Raw genomic sequence first — 18642 nt, 5'->3', positions numbered from 1 at the left:
TAAAGTGTAATTGCTAACAAATTATTTCAGATATTTATTAAGGAGAATACTGTATAAAGTGCACAACTAGCTTTGTTTTGCAATCAAAACAAGAACGTGCTGAGGCATTGTCAAGATTGCTCATTTCAACTTACAATACAGCCTAGAACAGGGGGCAACCTGAAATGCAGCTTTCATGTATTCACATTATTTTGGCCACTGAAGCTTTCAAAGTTCAACCTGCACTTGTGGCTTAAAAAATAAAAAAGTGCCTGTCCTCTGAAGTGCAAGGCAAGAGTTAGAAGTACACACTGATATGGCCAAGAATTAGTAAGACAGAGAATGAATCAGAAGAAAGACTGAAAAGGAGAGATCATCAGCTGCCCTGCTTGAGGGCAGAAGGAGGAGAAGAGGATTCCAGGGAGGCTCTCACTAAGCTCAAGGACACTCAGGCAAACCCAACACTTCAACTGGTGCTGCAATGCTCTGTGCAGGAACCTAGGTGAGGCTCACACCAAGGTGTGCTCTTCCAACACCAAGAATAAAACTGGAGTCCAAATTCCCCAGTGTGCAGCACAGAAGTGTCACACCAGGAGCAGTGATCCTGAGCATGCAGCAGCCACGGGCTCCAACTGCAAAGGATGCTACAAGTTTATAAAGGTCAATGAAGCAGCAGAGGAGTGGGTTGTGAAGGCATCTGCAAGACAGGAATGAACCTGTACTAGTAAAGAGATGTTTGGGAAAAAGGGAGCAATAGAAAAATGCAATAATAATTTAGAAATAATAAACCAGAAAAATAAACACAGCAGCAATGTTACAAACATGCTTCAGGTAAGAGTTTTGTGTGTCTCAGTTTGTATTTGTAAAGAGGAATATTGACTCCCAATGATCCAATCCCAGCATTTGGAGGATGGTGAACAAAAGCCTGGAACAGTAGTAGAACAAAAGAAGGATGCAGTTCTGGGGCTGGGGAGAAAAAGACAGTAACAGTGAGATAAAATGGAGCAAAATGAAATACTATGGTTTGGGTTATTGTAGCTAAGACCACAGTAAAAACTGAGTAAAGGCCACAGTGGTGAGAATCAAGATTTCTCCTGGATCTAAAGCAAGAATCTGAAGAATCTTTGCATTGTATGAAATGCTGAAAAATATATTAACAGCAACACTGAATACTCAATCAGAAATAACAGCAGAAGAAAATAAATACCTTTTCAAAACCAGTCTCCAAACTACATAACGCTATTTGCTAAGAGCAGTGTTGAATTTTTGATGGTTTGCAGTAAGGGTAAATGTCCTGGGGTGATTTTATGATGCTCATAATTTGCCCTAAACCAGAAGAGTAACATAGAAAAAAACCTCAGGCTAAGAGACTGATGGTACAGAAGTGCTGGGCACCTACATCTACACTGAATGCAATCTAGCACCACATAGTCATGGCAACTTTGAAAATCAGGCTCCAAAAAGATAAAAGCCAAAATTTAGCAGGACAAACCCGGTAATTAAAAATACCTAAAATCTGTGGCATTCACCTGAAGAAACCAACAAAGGAAATTTAAACCTGAATCCCAAGTAAGCTATTAGAGGACTGTCTTTACGGAGATTCTGTGGAAAAACACCTTGCATGAGCAGGGGAGTTTTTGAACATCTCATTTATTCCTTGGAATACGACCTCCTTCTGTCAATGAGGGCACTCTGACAGCTAATGAGGTAGGTATATTACAACCAAGTCTTTCCTGATAAAAAATTGTGATGGTAACACTTTCAAGCTTAGCAACTGGCCGACAACAGAAATCATGAAAATGGGTTTATGTGTCCCTGAGAGGGAGTATAAAACAGGAAGAACAGGAATCTTCTCCATAGATTTTGGGAGAAGGGCCATCACTTCACTGCCATGGTGAAAGACAGCGTTAGATGAAAGCAATGTATTCACACAACATTGCTGCAGGATACACAGATTTGATAAATGGGGGAGCCAGGAAAGCTAATTGACTTGCCTATGGCCATGAGAGCAGTCAGTGACAGACCTGGGATTCGTGATCAGGACTTCCTTGCCTCCTGCATCACATGCACTTATCTCCTTGCTGGCCAGAGGCTCTCTGCCTGGTTGTTCTAACATACTGTATAGAGATAGTCATGCAAGGGGTGGAGCACAAAGTCACTGAAGAACAGGGCACTTTCTGTGCCAGGAAGCAGATTTCTCCTGGAAGCTGCGTGCAATTGGGAACCTCTGGTGGGAAGCACACATCTGTTTTTTTCACCCTGGAATGTCTGGTGCTTAAGGCTTAGCACAACGAGGACCATTGTAATGACTAAATGGAACAGAGATAGCCCATACAGGCATAAATTACAAGGTGTCTGTCTGGTAGTGAAACAACCTTTTCCCTATGCTCTTTTGACCCTTAAAAACAAACTTTAGCCTGCTTAATTCAGTGGACTCATCACATTCAACCATAGATCAGTCTATATTTCCATGTCCACAGGTCGGATATCTCCAGTTTTGTGTTCTTTTACCCACAGTTCCCTGTCTTTGGCAGGATCCACTTTCCGAAGCAACTGATCCACAAGTTCTACTGTCTGAAATGAAGAAAACAAGAATCCGAATGTCAAGGGCACACTTCAAGCAGAGAGTCGTTGCTTTGACATGCAGAGCAGCTGTGGGCATGCCTACACTGCATCTGCAGACAAGTGAGAGCTGCACGCACATGAGACTGGATGGACAAGGCAGGTCTGAATGTGCAGCCTTGTGGTAAGCAGAGAAGAGGGAGACTTAACATGAAGAAGCAGAGACAGGTTTCCTGTGCTATGCAGCAGCCAGGCAGCCTCTGACTCCTGTCCTGCAATCTGCACCTTCCACCAAACACAGCTGTACTGAGTCAGCATGCATCAACCATACTTTAATATTTGATAAATGGCCATTTTTTAATAAGGAAAATATATATACACTCCCTTTTCCAGCAGTGAAACAATTCAGCACAAACAGAAGACCACATGGAGTAGTGCATCATGCTGGGAGAGCTAGTAATGGCTCATGCTGGCCAAATGTACTTCAGTTGGCTGTGCCTCCCTCAGGAAAGAGCTGTGATCCAGCAGCATGAACTGTGATCAGAGAGTCCTGGACTGCAGGGAGGCACCACAGCACTGCTGCAGACTAACAAGCTGCCTGCAGACACTTCCCCCACATCCTTTGACAAAAGCCAGCCAGAGCAGGTCAGGAGGGACCATTCTGCTCAGCTGGAGGGCAGTGAAGGGCACAGGGAGCAAACAAAAAGCACACTTACACTTTGGTTGAACATGTCTGTCTCGTGCCGCAGCTGTGTGTACTGGCACAGATGCTGCCGAATCATCTCCACCCTTTCAACTTCTAGTCTCTCAAGCTCCTGAACATGAAGAAAAACAAGTCCATATTTTTACTGGAACCTGAGTTTGGAGGCCCAGAGAAAGGATGACACACAAAAGGCTGCCAGTAGGTGCGATACTGCCCCAGGGTCATGCTTTGGAGCTGGACTCTGTGGTTGCACATTCCTCTGCTCTGCAAAGAATAAGAAACAGCAAGCAACAGCAGTCATCTCAGCCTAGCAACAGAAAAGAAGGTCAAACCTTTCCAAAAGGTTCCAAAGCTGAGACAACCAAGGCAGAGAGTGGAGCCACTGCCTTCAGAGACGCTGCAAGCAAGAGGGAATCTGTTTCCTGCAAGAAGTTTTGTGGGCTTTATTGCTAGCTACAGAAATCACAGTGCTTCCCTGGGGCAGCAGAAAGCACGCTGGGGGGATGGCTCAGACCACCCCCATTCCAACCACAGACCTGTCAGAGCACAGCTCACCAGATGATGAGCTGGGACAAGCTTCCCCCTTGCTCAGCTGGCAGTAGGCAGAACCCAGCAACACTTTACTTGGAAAGGCAGGTGGTTTCTGTCTTTCCTCCTGATATTTTCTGCCTCCCTCTTCTTCAGGGTTCTGATACTATACCCCAAAATCTGCATTTAGTCCTTCTGGACTGAATACACTGAACATTGTGTGCAGTTTGGGGCACTAATATAAAAAAAAGACCTTAAGCTGTTAAGAATGTCCAAAGCAGGGCCACAAAGACAAAAATTGGTCTGGAGGGGAAGCCTTAGGGGAAGCTCTGGTGAGATCCCACCTGGAGCACTGCAGCCAGCTCTGGGGTTGGCAGCACAAGAAGGATGTGCAGCTTCTGGGTTAAGTCCAGAGGAGGCCACGGAGATGCTCCAAGGCAGCTTGTAGCAAGCCAGGCTGAGACAACTGGGACTGTTAAGTCTGCAGAAGAGATGGTTCTGGGGAGACTTCAAAGAAAATTGTGAAATCGTGGAATAAAAAAATTCGCTAATGTATAAATGGATTTGGTGATTTATCGTGTGTTTTTCTGTGTTTCTCTTGTGCTTTACTTCATCCTTCCTAAGCACAATCCAAGTGTTCTGGCCCCTAAGCAGCCCTGAACTGGTTTAATGTCTTCTGCAAATAAACAATTATTTTTTCTTTCCCCTAATAATGAGTTTTCCTTAGGACTGAGAATGGGATAAACAATGTGAGATTCATCACCCAGTTTTCCCCACTGCTTTGCACTGAACTAGCTGTGAATGATGAATACTGTAGGCTATGACAATTCTGCAAGGGGAGTTTTAGATGTTACATACCAGAGTGGTGGTCACCATCTCCTCAAACCACTTGGACTGGGCTTGATTGTAAAGATCCACACAGCGCATCAGGTCATCCCCTGAAAGAGTCAAGGCAGCAACACATCATTCTTGTCTAGCCAGAGCTCAGAAGGAAAGTGCAGGTCAGGTTTTGCAAACCCCAAGGATTTGAAGATGAACCCTGGTGGAGCTCAGAGGAGTTGGACCAACATTTCAACTAAATGCATGCACTTGATGTCTGGCAAAAAAGCAGGTGCCTGGGGTGAGAATGAAAAGGGGGCAAAGACAAGAGTTTGAAAGAAAAATATAAGCATTAAGAGCAGTATTTTACAAAATGCCCAGAAATAAAAAAAAAAAGGCAAGTTACTTCAGTTAAAAAAAAAAAAAAGCCATAGATGGAAAGTTGTCTTTGAAAAAAAAAGTACTTAAACTGGGAAATCAGCAATGGTGAGTTATGGAACTGCAGGGTAGCACTCTGTAGGTGAGACTGCAGTCTAAGGGGTCTCTGTCTCAAAGGGCCCCAGCTGTTGGATGAAGGGGATGAAGGGTTGCTGATTTGCAGCCTCATGCATTCTCCAGTCTCTGGAGATGCCCAGTTCCAGCTGCTCCTTCTGTGACCAGGGCAGCAACACAAGAAGCTGCAGCCCTTCCCATTTTGTTCTTTGTTGCAGGACTCTGTCCTGACAGAGGGGGAAAGGTAGGTAGCAAATGTGGAAAACAATTCTCAGAGATTGTTGCTTTCCAGCTAGGAAATTCTCTTTGTTCTTTAAATGAGGTTCAATTTCTCTTTCCCTCTCTGATCTTCAGCTCCTCCTTGCTTGTTCAATAAAAATCGATTATAAACAATTTCTAGGGACCCGAGGAACAAAGAGAGACTGTGAATTTTCAGGTGAATAAAGAACATCTCTTACAGAGCCTCCTGTTCTTAAACCATAACTTTGATTTCTCCTCAAATGATTGCCTGTACACATGGTGACACTGCCAGGGACTCTTCCCAGACTCCTTAAAGCCCAGACACAAATCCTGAAGCTTTAAAAACCTCAAAACTCTGAAGGGCCACTCTGCCAAGGAACAGCCCTTGTTGAAGGGATGAAACATGCAAGGCCTAGCTAAAACTTATTTTCATACAAGGTACTGAGCTGCATGTATCAGCTTCACATATCTCAAAAAAGTTCCTGATGGATCCTGCAGATGTGGCTTGAGCCTCTGGAAAACATGCACAGGTCACAGCAACTGGCTGTGTCCTCAGTACAGGACAGCACACACTACTATATCCTCAGTATTCCTAGAAGAGAAATTATTTTAGTCACTGAGTAGCAGTGGGAAAAAAAAAACCCAAAAAAATCACTTTCAAGGAACAAGACAGTAATAGTAAGTGTAATAGGCACCCACAAAGTTGTGGGTGAGTGTGATTTAGGAAAGAACCAAGGAAGGAACTCTGATTTATGGAAGAAACACCCTCAGCTAAGCTTCTCTGAATCTGACTTTGGAAGTTCTACAAACATTTAGCAATCTAAGGACACACTCATGAAACAAATAACTCACCCTACGTTTGCTGTTCTCACCTCAGTTATCAATAATTTGTGACAGCTGAGTTGGAAAAACTAGGCTTGTTTCTTCTGGGGATTTGACACCATACAGATTTGTACCATGGTTCACTTTGACCTTGTTTTTACAGTATTAAAAACAAGCACCGCGTGGATGGATTCCACCTGGCTCTTGCTGTGTGCTGACAGGCACAGGTACTCACCTGCCTGGGTGGACTTCCTTCGAGCCTTCTTGATTTCCTCTTCTGTCTTGTTGCTGAGTTTCACCTCCAGCTGCTGTGTTTTCATTTCCAGATCCTTCTGCCTCTCTGTCAAGGCTTTCCGGGCCTTGGAGTAATGAAGAAGAGTCAGAAGTGACAGAGAAAAAGATCTGGCAGCTGCTTTCAGCCATCTAGGACCCTTCACACAAGTGGTTCTCAGCAAGGAGTCAGTAACTTTGCATGGAACTGGGTCCTAACAGGGATTCAGGTTCTTACACCACCATGTGGAGCTCACAAAAGTGTCCTGTGACCACAAAGGAGTCACCACCAACAAATCACAAATGTATCTGAACTCTTCACACAGTCTCAGAAAGGCAATGGACTAATGGCATCATCAGGCTCTCCTGTTTCTTAATAGTTTTCTCATTGTTTCTGGAAGAAAAGAGAGCTGGAGCCTCTTTCAAATGTCTTCAACAGCATCATTACCAAGACACCTCTTCCATTCACTTTTCTTAGGGTCTGAATCGTTGAAGTAATTTCAAGTATCTTACAAAATTTGTCTTTAAGTAAGTTCTGGACTAAAGGTACACCTATCACAAACTAACAGTAGGAACTTAATTCAGAAAAACTTATTCAGGTTCATGCCAACAGTAGAAGTCAAGCACCTGAGGTCTGGTTACAACTGATGACTTGAACTACTTCACTTAGAAGTTCTTCAGGCTGTTAAAACTTGATTTATCAGTACAAATATATATTATACATGTAAATTAGTAAAGTACCTTAAGAAATAAACATTGTTACATGCAGGCTGATAAATACATAAAAATCACTTGCTTTGCATGGATTTGTTATAAAACATGTCACATTTGTTCTTTATATTGTACTAGTGTTTCAAACTAAATTGGCATGACTGTATTTTCTTAGAACTTTGCATTTTTTTACAGTCACACCAGCCTAAATATTAGAGGTCTGCTGAAGCGTTCCTGGAATTTTGTCCATGTGCAGTTCTGAGGCCCTGGTGGGTCCTGCAGGTCTGGAGAAGGAGCTGCAGGAGAGCTGCAGGGAGTGCTCCTGCAGTCACAGCTCTTCCCTTCTTCCCAAGGTTATTCCTAATTCACTCTTCCCAATATTGCTACTGAGTTGCTTTGCAGGTAAGAGTGTGAAGAACTTCGTGTTTTGCAGAAAAATGCCTTCCTTGCAGACAGCCTAATGACCTTGTGTATCCTGCCATAGCTCTATCCCTGGGGAACTCCTGCTGAGCTTTAGTGAAAGCACAAACAGCTTCAGGGATGACTGGGAATGGTATTTTCCTTTCCAATTTACACCCAAAAGCAAACTCATGAGGACACAATTTGGCAGCTGAGACACAAGCATCCCCATTTCTGCCAGCTGCTGCTGGGAGATGATATTTTGTGGGTCTAACTCCCTGCACCACAACCTCAGCCACCTCCTGCTTGGTGTTACCTCAGCCCATTACTGGGTGCTCCTGCTGTCTGGATTTTTTCAGTGAGGATGTTTCTTGTGAAGGGTTTGTGATTTGCCAGCCCAGGGTCCAGCTGCTTTTGGCCACTGAGCCAGGTGAGCCTCTGACCTGACCCTGCTGCCATTCTAAGGCAAGGTGGTCTAAATTTTGAGGACAATAGATGCACACTTAATAAGAAGTATTTGCATCAAACTTATTGCCCCAACTTGGCAAGGGGAGGATGAACCAAAAAGCCACTTCAGCAGTAGGATGTTTGCCCCCCACTTCCCAGACCTCAGCTAAACACCAAACTATTTCTGGGGCTGGGCAAAGCACAGCTAACAGCAAAAGCCCTCAGCAGGAACAGCTGTGGTCCTTTGTGACAGAGCAGAAGCTCTTCATGGGGCAGCTGCTCTTCTCAAAGCAGCAGTGTCTCCAGGCCTCCAGGCTGCTCCCTGCTCCCACCTTTTCCACGGCCGTGTAGCGGCTGGCCAGGTGCTTCCGCAGGTCCGCGATGTGGTGGTCACACTTCTTCATGTCCTTCTTGAAGTTCTCCCTGAAGTTGAGCAGGGGTTTCTCAACCTCGCTCTGGAGCTGGCAATGAAAACAAAGGAAGAAATGGCACTAATGAGGAGCCAGGCAACAATTCCTGGCTCTTCACAGAACCACAGAATCGTCAAGCTGGAAAAAATCCTCCAAAATCATCAAGTCCCATTGTCAGCCCAGGGCTGCCAGGTCCACTACTAAACCCTGCCCCTAAGTGCCACATCCACGTGTTTCTTGCACACAAGCAGTGGCAAGGATTTGGAGGATGCTACAGGAGTTTCTGTGCAGAGTTTAAGGAGAAGTAAAATAATGGAAAAGCCCCTTTCAACCTGGCCTGCCTACACACACACATCACTCCAAGGTGCATTTTTTTCCTTTTGGAAAACAATACAGGAGGACAATGGGGAGCAAAAAGTATTTCACTAATTACAGCCCTGATGTGGAAGTTTAAGGCAGAGCAGTGGGTTACCAAGGCAGCAGCTGGTTGCCTGAGTAACCTCTGCTGAGTGGCTTACAAATGGTGCAGAGCTATAATTTTCCTCCAGAACATGGCTGTTGTGCTGAGATATCTGCCACTGTATTGAACTTGAACACCTACAGAGGTTAACAGAATGTAACAGGATTCAAGAGCATGTCACATGTGGTGGAAAAAACCCAGACAAATACCATAATTTGTAAAAGAAATCTCCTTGGGCATCACTTGAGATAAAACCCAAAAATAACATGATGTTCCCAGCAGACTTTTGAGAAAGGCTAATGATACAAAAAAAGCCAGAATTCTGGTTCTCTTTCTTCCAGACAGGTAGAGTAGATTCTTGTTGAGAAGTCAAATATTGCCTTTCATTTCATCCTTTGTAGAAGTGAAGTGTACAAGCTCTAGTTAAATTTACTGGCTGGAACACAGAGCCCAGGTGAACAACGTCTAGAATCAGTTTTACTTCTTTTTTATGAAAAATTAAAGCTAGATGTGTTTTAATTTACTCATCAGGTAGAAAAAATAAACTGATTTTGGGAGGAAAACTGGACAGAGTTTCAGTAAGTTTGTTCACCAACTTTTTAATTCTTCTAAATTTGTACCACATGCATGTGTATTTCCCCCACTAATATGCACTGAAGGGAGAGGCCTACCAATTCAGGGCAAAAATCTTTGGAAAAGAAAGAACCACTTACCTTAGAAGAAAATTTGAGATGAACCTCTGCTTCATCAGCTAAACTCTTCTTGAGCTGAGCCCAAGCTTCTCCCAGTGTGCTGAAGGAAGAGGAGGACAATGATCAGTCCCTTCCCCATCCTTCCTCGTGGGATCTGTCAGAGAAATCTGGCACAACACTTTGTACCATATCTTGATCAGCAAAATCATGGAAAAGCGTAACAGACATCTGAGAAAACAACCAGCCTTTGTGACCAAGGCAGAATTATGCTGGCATTGTTTGCAGCAGATCTTTGAAAAGCCAGTTCATGACAATCTCCACTTACAGAGACAACAGACCCTCTCTAAGCAAGACCCTTCAGTATCTTATCCTCTCCAGAACAAAGTTTCCACCAATGCAGTTTTTCTGCCTCCTCTACTTTACATCCTACTTCACAGAAGAGATTTTCACTTCAGCTGAAAAGTCTCGGAGAAGCTTTCCAGCACTTGAAAATTTCTCTGTTGTCATTTTCTTTCAGATTATTTCCAGGACAGTGACAGCTGAGGCAGACTCCTCCAGATCCACTACGACAGCCCAGACTCCTCTTAAAGCATCATAACCAAAACTACACTGTCCCCAGCACAGTACAACTCCAGGGGCTAAACTGGTAACAGATTATTTTGTATCAGACACTCTTTCTTCTACATATTTCAATGTGATTGCCTTTTTAGACAACACCATGAAGTTGTTGATGAATAAGCTTGTGATTCACTATAGCCAGATCCTTCTCCCACAAACTGTTATGTAACTCCATCTTCCACATCCTGTGAAAGTATAAAACTTGCTGCTTTGTCCTCATTAAAATGCTTTTTTTTTCAGTTAATTTCTCCATTTTAACGTGAGAATTCTGAACTGCAATCTTTTCTTCAAATTACACATTCCAACCCTCCACATCTCTGGATACAGTAAATCCATCGTTTCTTCTATCATAGGTTGTTCATTACAAAAACATTTTAAAACCCCCTGGACTTAGGACAAACCCTTTGGGATCTCCTTCCACAGCTACTTTCTGCAGTTTAGTTTCTGTAAGCAGTGGGTTTTTCCTACCTAGTTTTTTGCACATTAGGTTTTATTTAGGCCACCATTTCTCTTGTCTGCCTACAAGAATCTCCCATCACAAAAAGCAATACTAAATTAAGAGCTGTGATGCTTGACCTACTCTCTCTTACTCCCTCACTGAAGGAATTTAGGTTGGCTTGGCATGGTTCTCTATGCATATACAACAATTGCTCATCATCCTATTTTTCCCTGAAGTGAAAGTTTGATGGTTTATTCCACCACTTTGCAAAGGTTAAATAAAGCTGAGTGATCTACAATTCCTGGCTACTTCTATCTCTTCCCTAACCCCCTTTCAAGGATAATGAGATTTGACTGTTCCTGATAGCCTGAAAAATCACCTGTCACCTGCAATCTTAAACTAATGATCTGTCACCTCTGATGCTGCTGCAAGGACTTGAGTGCTCAAATATGGGGTTCATCAGCTAAACAACTTAGATACATCCACAGAAGTGCTCCCAATATTTCTCCTTCCCTGAGGTCCTTCCCACTGCCCAGTTCCCACTGCCACTAACCCTGTTATGTGATCCAGGAAGAGCACCACTGGACAGTGCTTTCAGCTCCCTGCACTCTGCACCATGCCCTTTCCAGCTCCCTGATTCAACATTTCTTAGGCTTGAGTGCTCATTCCCTCTCTTTTCACCTACTGTGCCCTAGTTTCCTTCCCCTTCATTGTTTCAGTCATTCCCTCCTTTTCCCATTGGGGGTAGGAGAAAGTGGAAGGAAGATGTGGCAGAAAGTGGGTTTAGCTTTGCTAGGATCAGCTGAGCATCCAGCCCTAAGGAGAATGGAGGACAAAAACCATTGCCACTGAAGGTGCTCAGGGCAGTAACAGCCCAGTTATCCTCTTGCAATTTCCGTCCATGCCTCCTGGAAGCTGAGCAAAACACCTCGTGCAGCTTCCGTGCTGGCAGAAACACTCTGTGTCAAAGGTGAGGACAGTCATTTCCAGCTTTGGCCTTCAGTGCTCAGAGGGTTTCTGGTGAAACAGACAGAGCTACCAAGTTCTGATCCTTCAGGAGTGGTGCCTTTGCATTATTACTGCAATTCAGTCTGAACTGCACTGCCTAATGTCTTCTTAATAACTTCCCAAGTGTGAAAATGTTGGAAATAAGCAGCAGTCTGCTGCTTTTCTTGAAGGGCCAGAACCCTGATGAGAAGAGACTGCTTTATTCTCCCTCTTGTCTGTGCTGCTCTGATTGTACCAGCATTGACCTTACACATCGACTCTCAGTAGTGTGTATATATATATATATTCTATATATTCTTCCATTTTCAAAGTAGCTTAGTACACATACATGCTATCCCTGGAAGGAACTAGTCCTGCCTACAACAAGGACAGCATATAAACCTGATTGGAAAGGCAACATTTTATACACATATTCCTAAAACACTTCTCACTAACAACCTAAAAAAAAAAAAAAAAAAACCAAACAAACAACTCTGAAGCAATTCCATCTTCCCCAACATGCCCAGGGTGCTAATCTAAATAAACCTCTACTCAGAGGGAGAGAGCTGGGGAAAATTACTTGTACCTGCGTGGGAGAAATGCCTTTTATATTAAAATTCGTCTTCTGTGGAAGTCACAGAGACACACTTACCCTTCTTCCTGAGCAGCCAAGGAATTCTGAGACAGTTTGGACAGGTTCTTAGCATATTCCTCCTCAATCTTTATCCTACACTCACATACACACAGAGAGAAAATAAAAAGACAGCAGTAAGTAAGCTTTAAGGCAGAAACCCACACACATAATTTGAAGACATTCTCTGCATCTTAACAGATTTTTCCACAGGAATTTTCCTTTCAGTCTCCAGGGCTTGGCAGCACCAGTTTGATGAGCCGTCTTCTCCCCCCATATGCTAGAAATGCAGAGGCAAGAGCAGGGCTATATGCAGGATGGCATGTGAGACAAAATTAGCTGAAGAAGCTACAGTTCTGGAGAGCAAGTAACAAGGACAGAGTGTTTCTGCTGTGCAACACGGGCTGTCTGCAAAACCAGCAGCACGTGCTTCAGTCTGCTGTGAAATGTGAGGCTGCACATCCTCGAGGCAAAAATGAAGGAGTGCGGCGACCCAGGAAAAACCCAAGTGAGGACTGGGGGGCTGAGGTGCACCTTTCTCAGGGACACCAAAGGCTTCCTGCTCTCTGGCATGGGTGACAAAGTGTGGCAGAGATGTGGCAGGAGCTTGCACACGGCTGGTGCAACCCCTTCCTCCCACTCACCCCACTCATCGCCCTGTCCTGGTCTTCAGCCACTTGGAGGCACCAGGAACAGGAGCTGAGCTTGCCGGTGGCAAGGGAGCAGAGGAGGAAAGGTGTTGGCACACAGCTGCTGTGGGGATGACTGCAGGGAGGAGAAGGAGCTGTGGAGTGAGGGACAAGGTCACATGCTGACAGCCCAGCAGGGAGGAATGAGCAGCTGCTGGTGCAGAGGTGATGGGCATCCTGCCTGAAACCATCTTCTGCTTGCAGTGGAAAACAATTGCAAGGTGCACGTGCTCCCAGGCACAAGCTGCCTGTTCACTGGTTTTCAACTCAGCTCGCCTGGCAGAACATTTCTGACAGAGCAGTGTGGCCCCCAGGTAGGAAAACTCTGGATTCTGTACCAACTATGCACAAGCAGGGGCAAAACCTGCTCTGAAGTGTTTGTCCATGAAGACTGAGAAGGTGGGGTATTCCTGGCAGGTCCATTTGCAGGAGCTGGTTGAGCAAATGCACTTTTGTGGGGCACATCTGAGCTGAAAGGGGTCCCCTGAGATAGCTGATGGGGATCTGATGCTCTGGGCTGCTGAAAATATCCTGGTGGATGGTGTGGGAGGGAAGTGCCACGCTGTTGTTATGCTCACAGGAGCTCAGGGGAGGAGCAGGTCTGGGTGCCTGACAGCTGACAGCTCCACAGCAAAGCCACTGATTGGGATGTTCCATCCATCCCATCCAGTGATTGGAATGCAGCTGGCTGAGGTCCAAGGTGATAGCCAGCTTGGTGTGACACAGTACTACGACCTTACCCAGAGCTGGGGTCCTCTTCTTCCCCCTGCCATGAGGACAAAACCAGGCAGCTCCCCAGGCCTGCTCTAACAAGACCAACAAACACAGGCATCAAAGGCTCCACTGTGTCAGGACCTCACTATGAAAAGGGCTTTATCCAGGCACATTTCACCTAAGGTACTTTAAAGACCTGCTTCAGGATGAGACTGATCTTGTCTCAGAAGGGACAATTGCTGTGGACTGGAAAAAGAGAACGGGTCAAAAGTAATGAAGGTGCAAATGTCTCTCCCCAGAAGCAAGGCTCACTGCTTTGGGTTCGGTTCCCAATTCTAGTCCACAGCCTTCACCATGAACTTCATTCCTGCTGAATTTTGTCTTTAGGATGCCTTTGAGTGCTTTTCTGCGGATGCTGGATGTTCAAAGGTGCAACAGTCTGCTGGCTGTTCTGAGCTGCCCCTGCAGACCCTCACAGAACCTGTGTCTCAGTGCTTTGTCTCATGAACAGAGGACTAGCTGACCATCTTCCATCAAAACGGCCTGCTGTGAAAATACTGAATTTAAAATCCTGCCAAGTTCTTCCCTGCTACTGCTGAAGCTGGGGAATTATTGAATGCAGTAGGACAGAAGCAAGCCTCATGTCTTCAGAAGGGAGGAGAGTAGGTTTAGATGAGCTATTAGGAAGAAATTCTTGCCTACAAGGGTGGGTAGGCCCTGGTACAGGGTGCCCAGAGCAGCTGTGGCTGCTCCATCCCTGGAAGTGTCCAAGGCCAAGTCAGACAGGGCTTGGATCAATCTGGTCTAGTGGAAGGTGTTCCTGCCATGGCACTGGGAAGGGTGAAACTGGATGAGCTTTAAGGTCCTCTCCAACCCAAACCATTCTGTGATTCTCCTGATTTCACAATTTCTCTATTTCCTGATTTCACTGGTGTCTGGTGCCAACAGTGCCTGTCCTAAATGTGGCACCACAAATGTGGCAAATGTGGCACCACAAATGTGGCAAATGTGGCACCACAAATGTGGCAAGCAAAGCCACTGGCTTTGATGGAAGGGCTCCTCACTGGCTCCAGCTCTGGCCTAGGCTCCAGGATTTTTTCAGGGATTTGAAGTGTTACTTGTACTGCAAATGGATGGCACTACTAAAAGGGCAGGCTGCCTGGCAAGGAGGAACATCAATAAAAGATAAAAATAAAAAGGTGAAATGTCTACAGCAAAGAACCACAAATATAAGAAATAAATTATTCTACCCCAGCCTGGCTTCCTGTCACCATCTGTAGCCAAAAGGGGCTAAAAACCAAGATAAACCTCGAAGAGGGGAAAAAAAATCTGCCTCTTGACCCTGCCTGATATAAACAGCACTGCAAATTCTGGATTGTGGTGACTGTGGAACACAAACATGCCACAACTCCTGAGTCCAGAGGCTGTTTGGCAGTAATTCCACCTTCCTAACAAAAAAAAAAAAAAAAAAAAAACCAAAAAACAAAAAACCAAAAAAACTCTTGTTTCCAACCATTTGTTTGAAAGCTTTCAGGATTTCACTCCCTATATAGTCAGAAGCATTAGAAATTTTAAGTATTTTGACCCATACTGACTTTACTAGTTCTAGTTGATCTTTGGATGTTTCTTTCCTGTTCCCTTTTACTTTTTTTTTTTTTTTTAAGTACTTTGCGTGCCCACACTCAAATAATTTCAGTCCTGACATATTATGGTGAATGAAGAAAAACCAGAGAGCTGCAAAGGGAGGCAAAGATGATCTGATGTGACTGCCATGCAAGAAGAAACTAAATAGATTAAGACAACAGGGGGGGAAGGGGGAGAAAAGGTGGTAGAGGATATCTGACAGACAGCTCCACAACTGCCACTGAGGGAAGACTCTGAGTCCTTATTACACTGCTCCTCCAGAGGGAACAATGAAATTATCAGACATAATTACTTTTCCTGTAGTGCAGAGACTGCAGAAGTCCTCCACAAATTGCTGCAGACAAACAGTGAAAGAATGGATCTGCTGAACATGGCAGAAGCTAAATAATCTGCTGTTTAACTTACATTTTCTAAACATAGCACTGCTTAATCAAAAAGTGAATAATGGAAACACTTTGCTAATGGAAACACTACTTCTTACACCTGGTGCTTCTCAGGGCAGTGTGCAGATGGTTCTGGCTGTTTTGGAGCTTTCCTGAATGCAAATTCTGGACCTTATTTTCACTTTTGATTTAAAGTAATACCTTCTTTCACACCAACACCCTGGATTTTTCAGCTCAGTATATTTATTAATTACTTTCCTCCCTTTCTTGAGGTCTGTCTTCCTAAAAGTCCAAGTCTCTGACTATTTGACTTTCCCCACCTTGTCAACAAGAACTGAATGAACAGGTAATTGCTCAGTCTGAGATCATATATACAAGAAGCTCCTGTAAAAGCATCTACTTGATTAACTAAATTTCAGTTAGCTTCCCTCTTGCTGGATATTTGATGAAGAAATCTGGTTGTCATGTCTTATACCAGCTTCCCATTGAAAGGCTGTTTTAACAGCTGCCTGAATCTCACCTCCAGCAGGCTGATTGTACAAAGAGAATTTTTCTGGACATGAAAATTCCCAGTTAAATGTGGTCTTGTGCTCCCCAGGGCACCTGATGGTCATCATGAAAACCTTATCAGTATTTCAGCCCTCTTAGCTGGGAACATAGAGGTTCCCCTGATGGCCTGAGCTCTGTTTCCATGAGAAATCCCTCCAATGTTCAACACCACCCTCCTCCTTTTCCACACAGAACCATCCTGATCCTTTGTTACAAACAGATGAAAAAATGTAATAATCTTTCTGTAACTCCCATCCAGACCCTCTTCACACTCAATTCCCGACCTTTTTTTGTTTCCAGCACACAGATCCAGTGGATGTTTTCTCTCCTCTCCAGCGTGCCTCCTTCTTCCTCTGCTGAGGACAGGCACGCCTCCCCACAGTGTCAGAGCAGCTCTCCTTGCTCTCTCTAATTTCACACCAACTTTCCTTTCCTCTCGAATGCATCCCGCTTTTATTTCTGTCAAATTTCATTATATATTACTTCCTTTGAAGCAGCTTCCCCCTCTTTTCCCTTGCTATCATAATTCTGTTTGCCTTCCCATCCTCTCCCTTAGCATCTTTATTTCTCAATTGTATTTTTCATGTTGCAGGTGGTTCTTTCTTCTACCTCTGGTCAAACTGTAACTGCCTCTTGGACTACCTGATGTCAAAGGCTACAGAAACCCCTGCTCACCACGACTGCCTGTGACACTTTGCATTTTCCCAATGCTGCCACATCCCTAGCATGAAAAAAAGGTGAGAGGGAGAAACAAAACAAACTATAAATGAAGGAATTATCTACAAGTTCTGCCCAGCTGAGAAGAGAAGGCTCTGGGGAGAGCTCAGAGCTTCTGCCAGTGCCTAAAGGGGTTCCAGGAGAGCTGGAGAGGAACTGGAAACAAGGGATGGAGGGACAGGACACAGGGAATGGCTCCCACTGCCAGAGGGCAGGGATGGATGGGATATTGGGAATTAGGAATTGTCCCCTGGGAGGGTGGGCAGGCCCTGGCACAGGGTGCCCAGAGCAGCTGTGGCTGCCCCGGGATCCCTGGCAGTGCCCAAGGCCAGGCTGGACAGGGCTTGGAGCAGCCTGGGACAGCGGGAGGTGTCCCTAAATATGCAGATGGCAAGGGGCTGGAATGAGATGATCTTTAATGTCCCTGCCATCCCAAACCATCTTGTGGTTCTATAACCAAACTCAAGACCAAAGTGATGTCTTTTTAAATCTTCCTCTAGGAAACTGCGCCTATGCTCCATGCGAACAAATTGCTTCTGTACTTTTCAGACAAAATATTTCCCTTCTAAATATCACCTCCACTCTGCTTCTCTTCTTTTTCCTTGAATCTGCAGCTTAAAACCTTCTTGGCTCCCTCTAAACAGACAGCCTTTGTGCAATCCAACTCAGAGCACGAGAGACAAGAAAGTGTGGACGAACACAAATACGAAATGTTCATTAAGAACTTGTAGCATATCTTTTATGCAGTTTAAGCTTTAATACATTTAAGGAATATCTAAACTGGGAAAAAACAGTTGCAATAAATATTGAATTTGATAACCAAGTGCTACTTACCTTTCTCGAACAAACTCTGCCATTTCTTTCTGCATTTGTTTCCCTTTAAGTTGCTTTTGAAGAAGAATTTCAAATCCCGACACGGTGTTGTTCCCTTGTGAGTCCTTCTTATCTGCCTGAAAGAAATAAAAGGAAGTTCAACAAAAAGCTTTGGAGGCCAAACCCACAGTGCTCCCAGCAGTGGTGCATGAGGAACCCTAAGAGAGCAGCTGGTGGCTAAAGCACCCCAGACCCTCTCAAAGAAATAACTCAACACTCTCCTGCTACTCTTACTCGTCTTTGGTTTTTTTTTAATTTAAAAAGGGAAGCTTTACAATTATCTTTAGCCAGCAAAGGATGCTGTGGGGGCCAAAGCAGCAGCCCTGCTATCTTTTCTGCCCACCACCCTTCACAGCTGGGTAAGGGTCAGCCCCAAGGGCTCAGCCTGCCAAAGCAGGAATCCTGGAGCCAGCACAAGGGAACTCTCCTGGGGCAGAGGGGAGGACAGGGCTGCTCCTTCCAGGGGGGATGCAGCCCTAAAACACCTCTAACAGCCTGCCAAGCTCAACTGTGATTTGTACTTAGGAAAACAGAGCCAGTCTGCAGGGATCTGCTGTAAAACAAGGCAAACTTGTCCCACAGACTGCCACCACACACCCCATTCTCCACTGTCTGTTTCTCACACAGCCCCTTGCACCACTGGCTTCAAGAACCAGCTGAGTTTTCTCTCTGCTGCCTCTTTTCTCTCTGCTTCCCTACTTCATTTCTCACCCTCTTCCAACAACCAAATTCTCAGGGAACATTTCCCTCAGTGCTGCAGGTTTTGCTCTGATCCCCCACGTGCTGCACAAGCAGCCAGAGGAAAATGCTAGATTAATCAAAGCAGGAGACTGGCAGGGTGCCCTGCCAGCCACCAGCAGGCTG

The 18642-nt window shown here is 44.8% G+C and overlaps 1 protein-coding gene and 1 long non-coding RNA gene across 4 annotated transcripts in view; one reads left to right on the top strand and one right to left on the bottom strand.

Annotated features, from left to right (window-relative positions):
- Nucleotides 1–539: 539 nt before the first annotated feature.
- Nucleotides 540–1579, top strand: LOC137485111 (uncharacterized). The gene is made up of 2 exons (XR_011005183.1): nt 540–1278; nt 1347–1579. It is a non-coding gene; the product is annotated as an uncharacterized lncRNA (long non-coding RNA).
- An 845-nt stretch (nt 1580–2424) lies between these two features.
- GAS7 (growth arrest specific 7) overlaps nt 2425–18642 on the bottom strand; it is a 71907-nt gene continuing 55689 nt past the window's right edge. For all 3 annotated transcript variants that reach the window (XM_068209346.1, XM_068209347.1, XM_068209348.1), the window contains exons 7-14: nt 17740–17855; nt 12231–12305; nt 9556–9634; nt 8305–8433; nt 6381–6504; nt 4631–4710; nt 3258–3356; nt 2425–2553 (exon numbers count right to left, since the gene is read on the bottom strand). In XM_068209346.1, the coding sequence (XP_068065447.1) occupies nt 2440–2553; nt 3258–3356; nt 4631–4710; nt 6381–6504; nt 8305–8433; nt 9556–9634; nt 12231–12305; nt 17740–17855 (816 nt within the window). In that variant the 3' untranslated portion in view covers nt 2425–2439. The remainder of the gene's footprint in view (nt 2554–3257; nt 3357–4630; nt 4711–6380; nt 6505–8304; nt 8434–9555; nt 9635–12230; nt 12306–17739; nt 17856–18642) is intronic.

Source organism: Anomalospiza imberbis, chromosome 19 (assembly GCF_031753505.1).
Source record: "Anomalospiza imberbis isolate Cuckoo-Finch-1a 21T00152 chromosome 19, ASM3175350v1, whole genome shotgun sequence".
NCBI classification, from domain to species: domain Eukaryota; kingdom Metazoa; phylum Chordata; class Aves; order Passeriformes; family Viduidae; genus Anomalospiza; species Anomalospiza imberbis.
The sequence above is the reverse complement of the archived record's forward strand: the minus strand, read 5'-3'. Positions and strand labels throughout refer to the sequence as shown.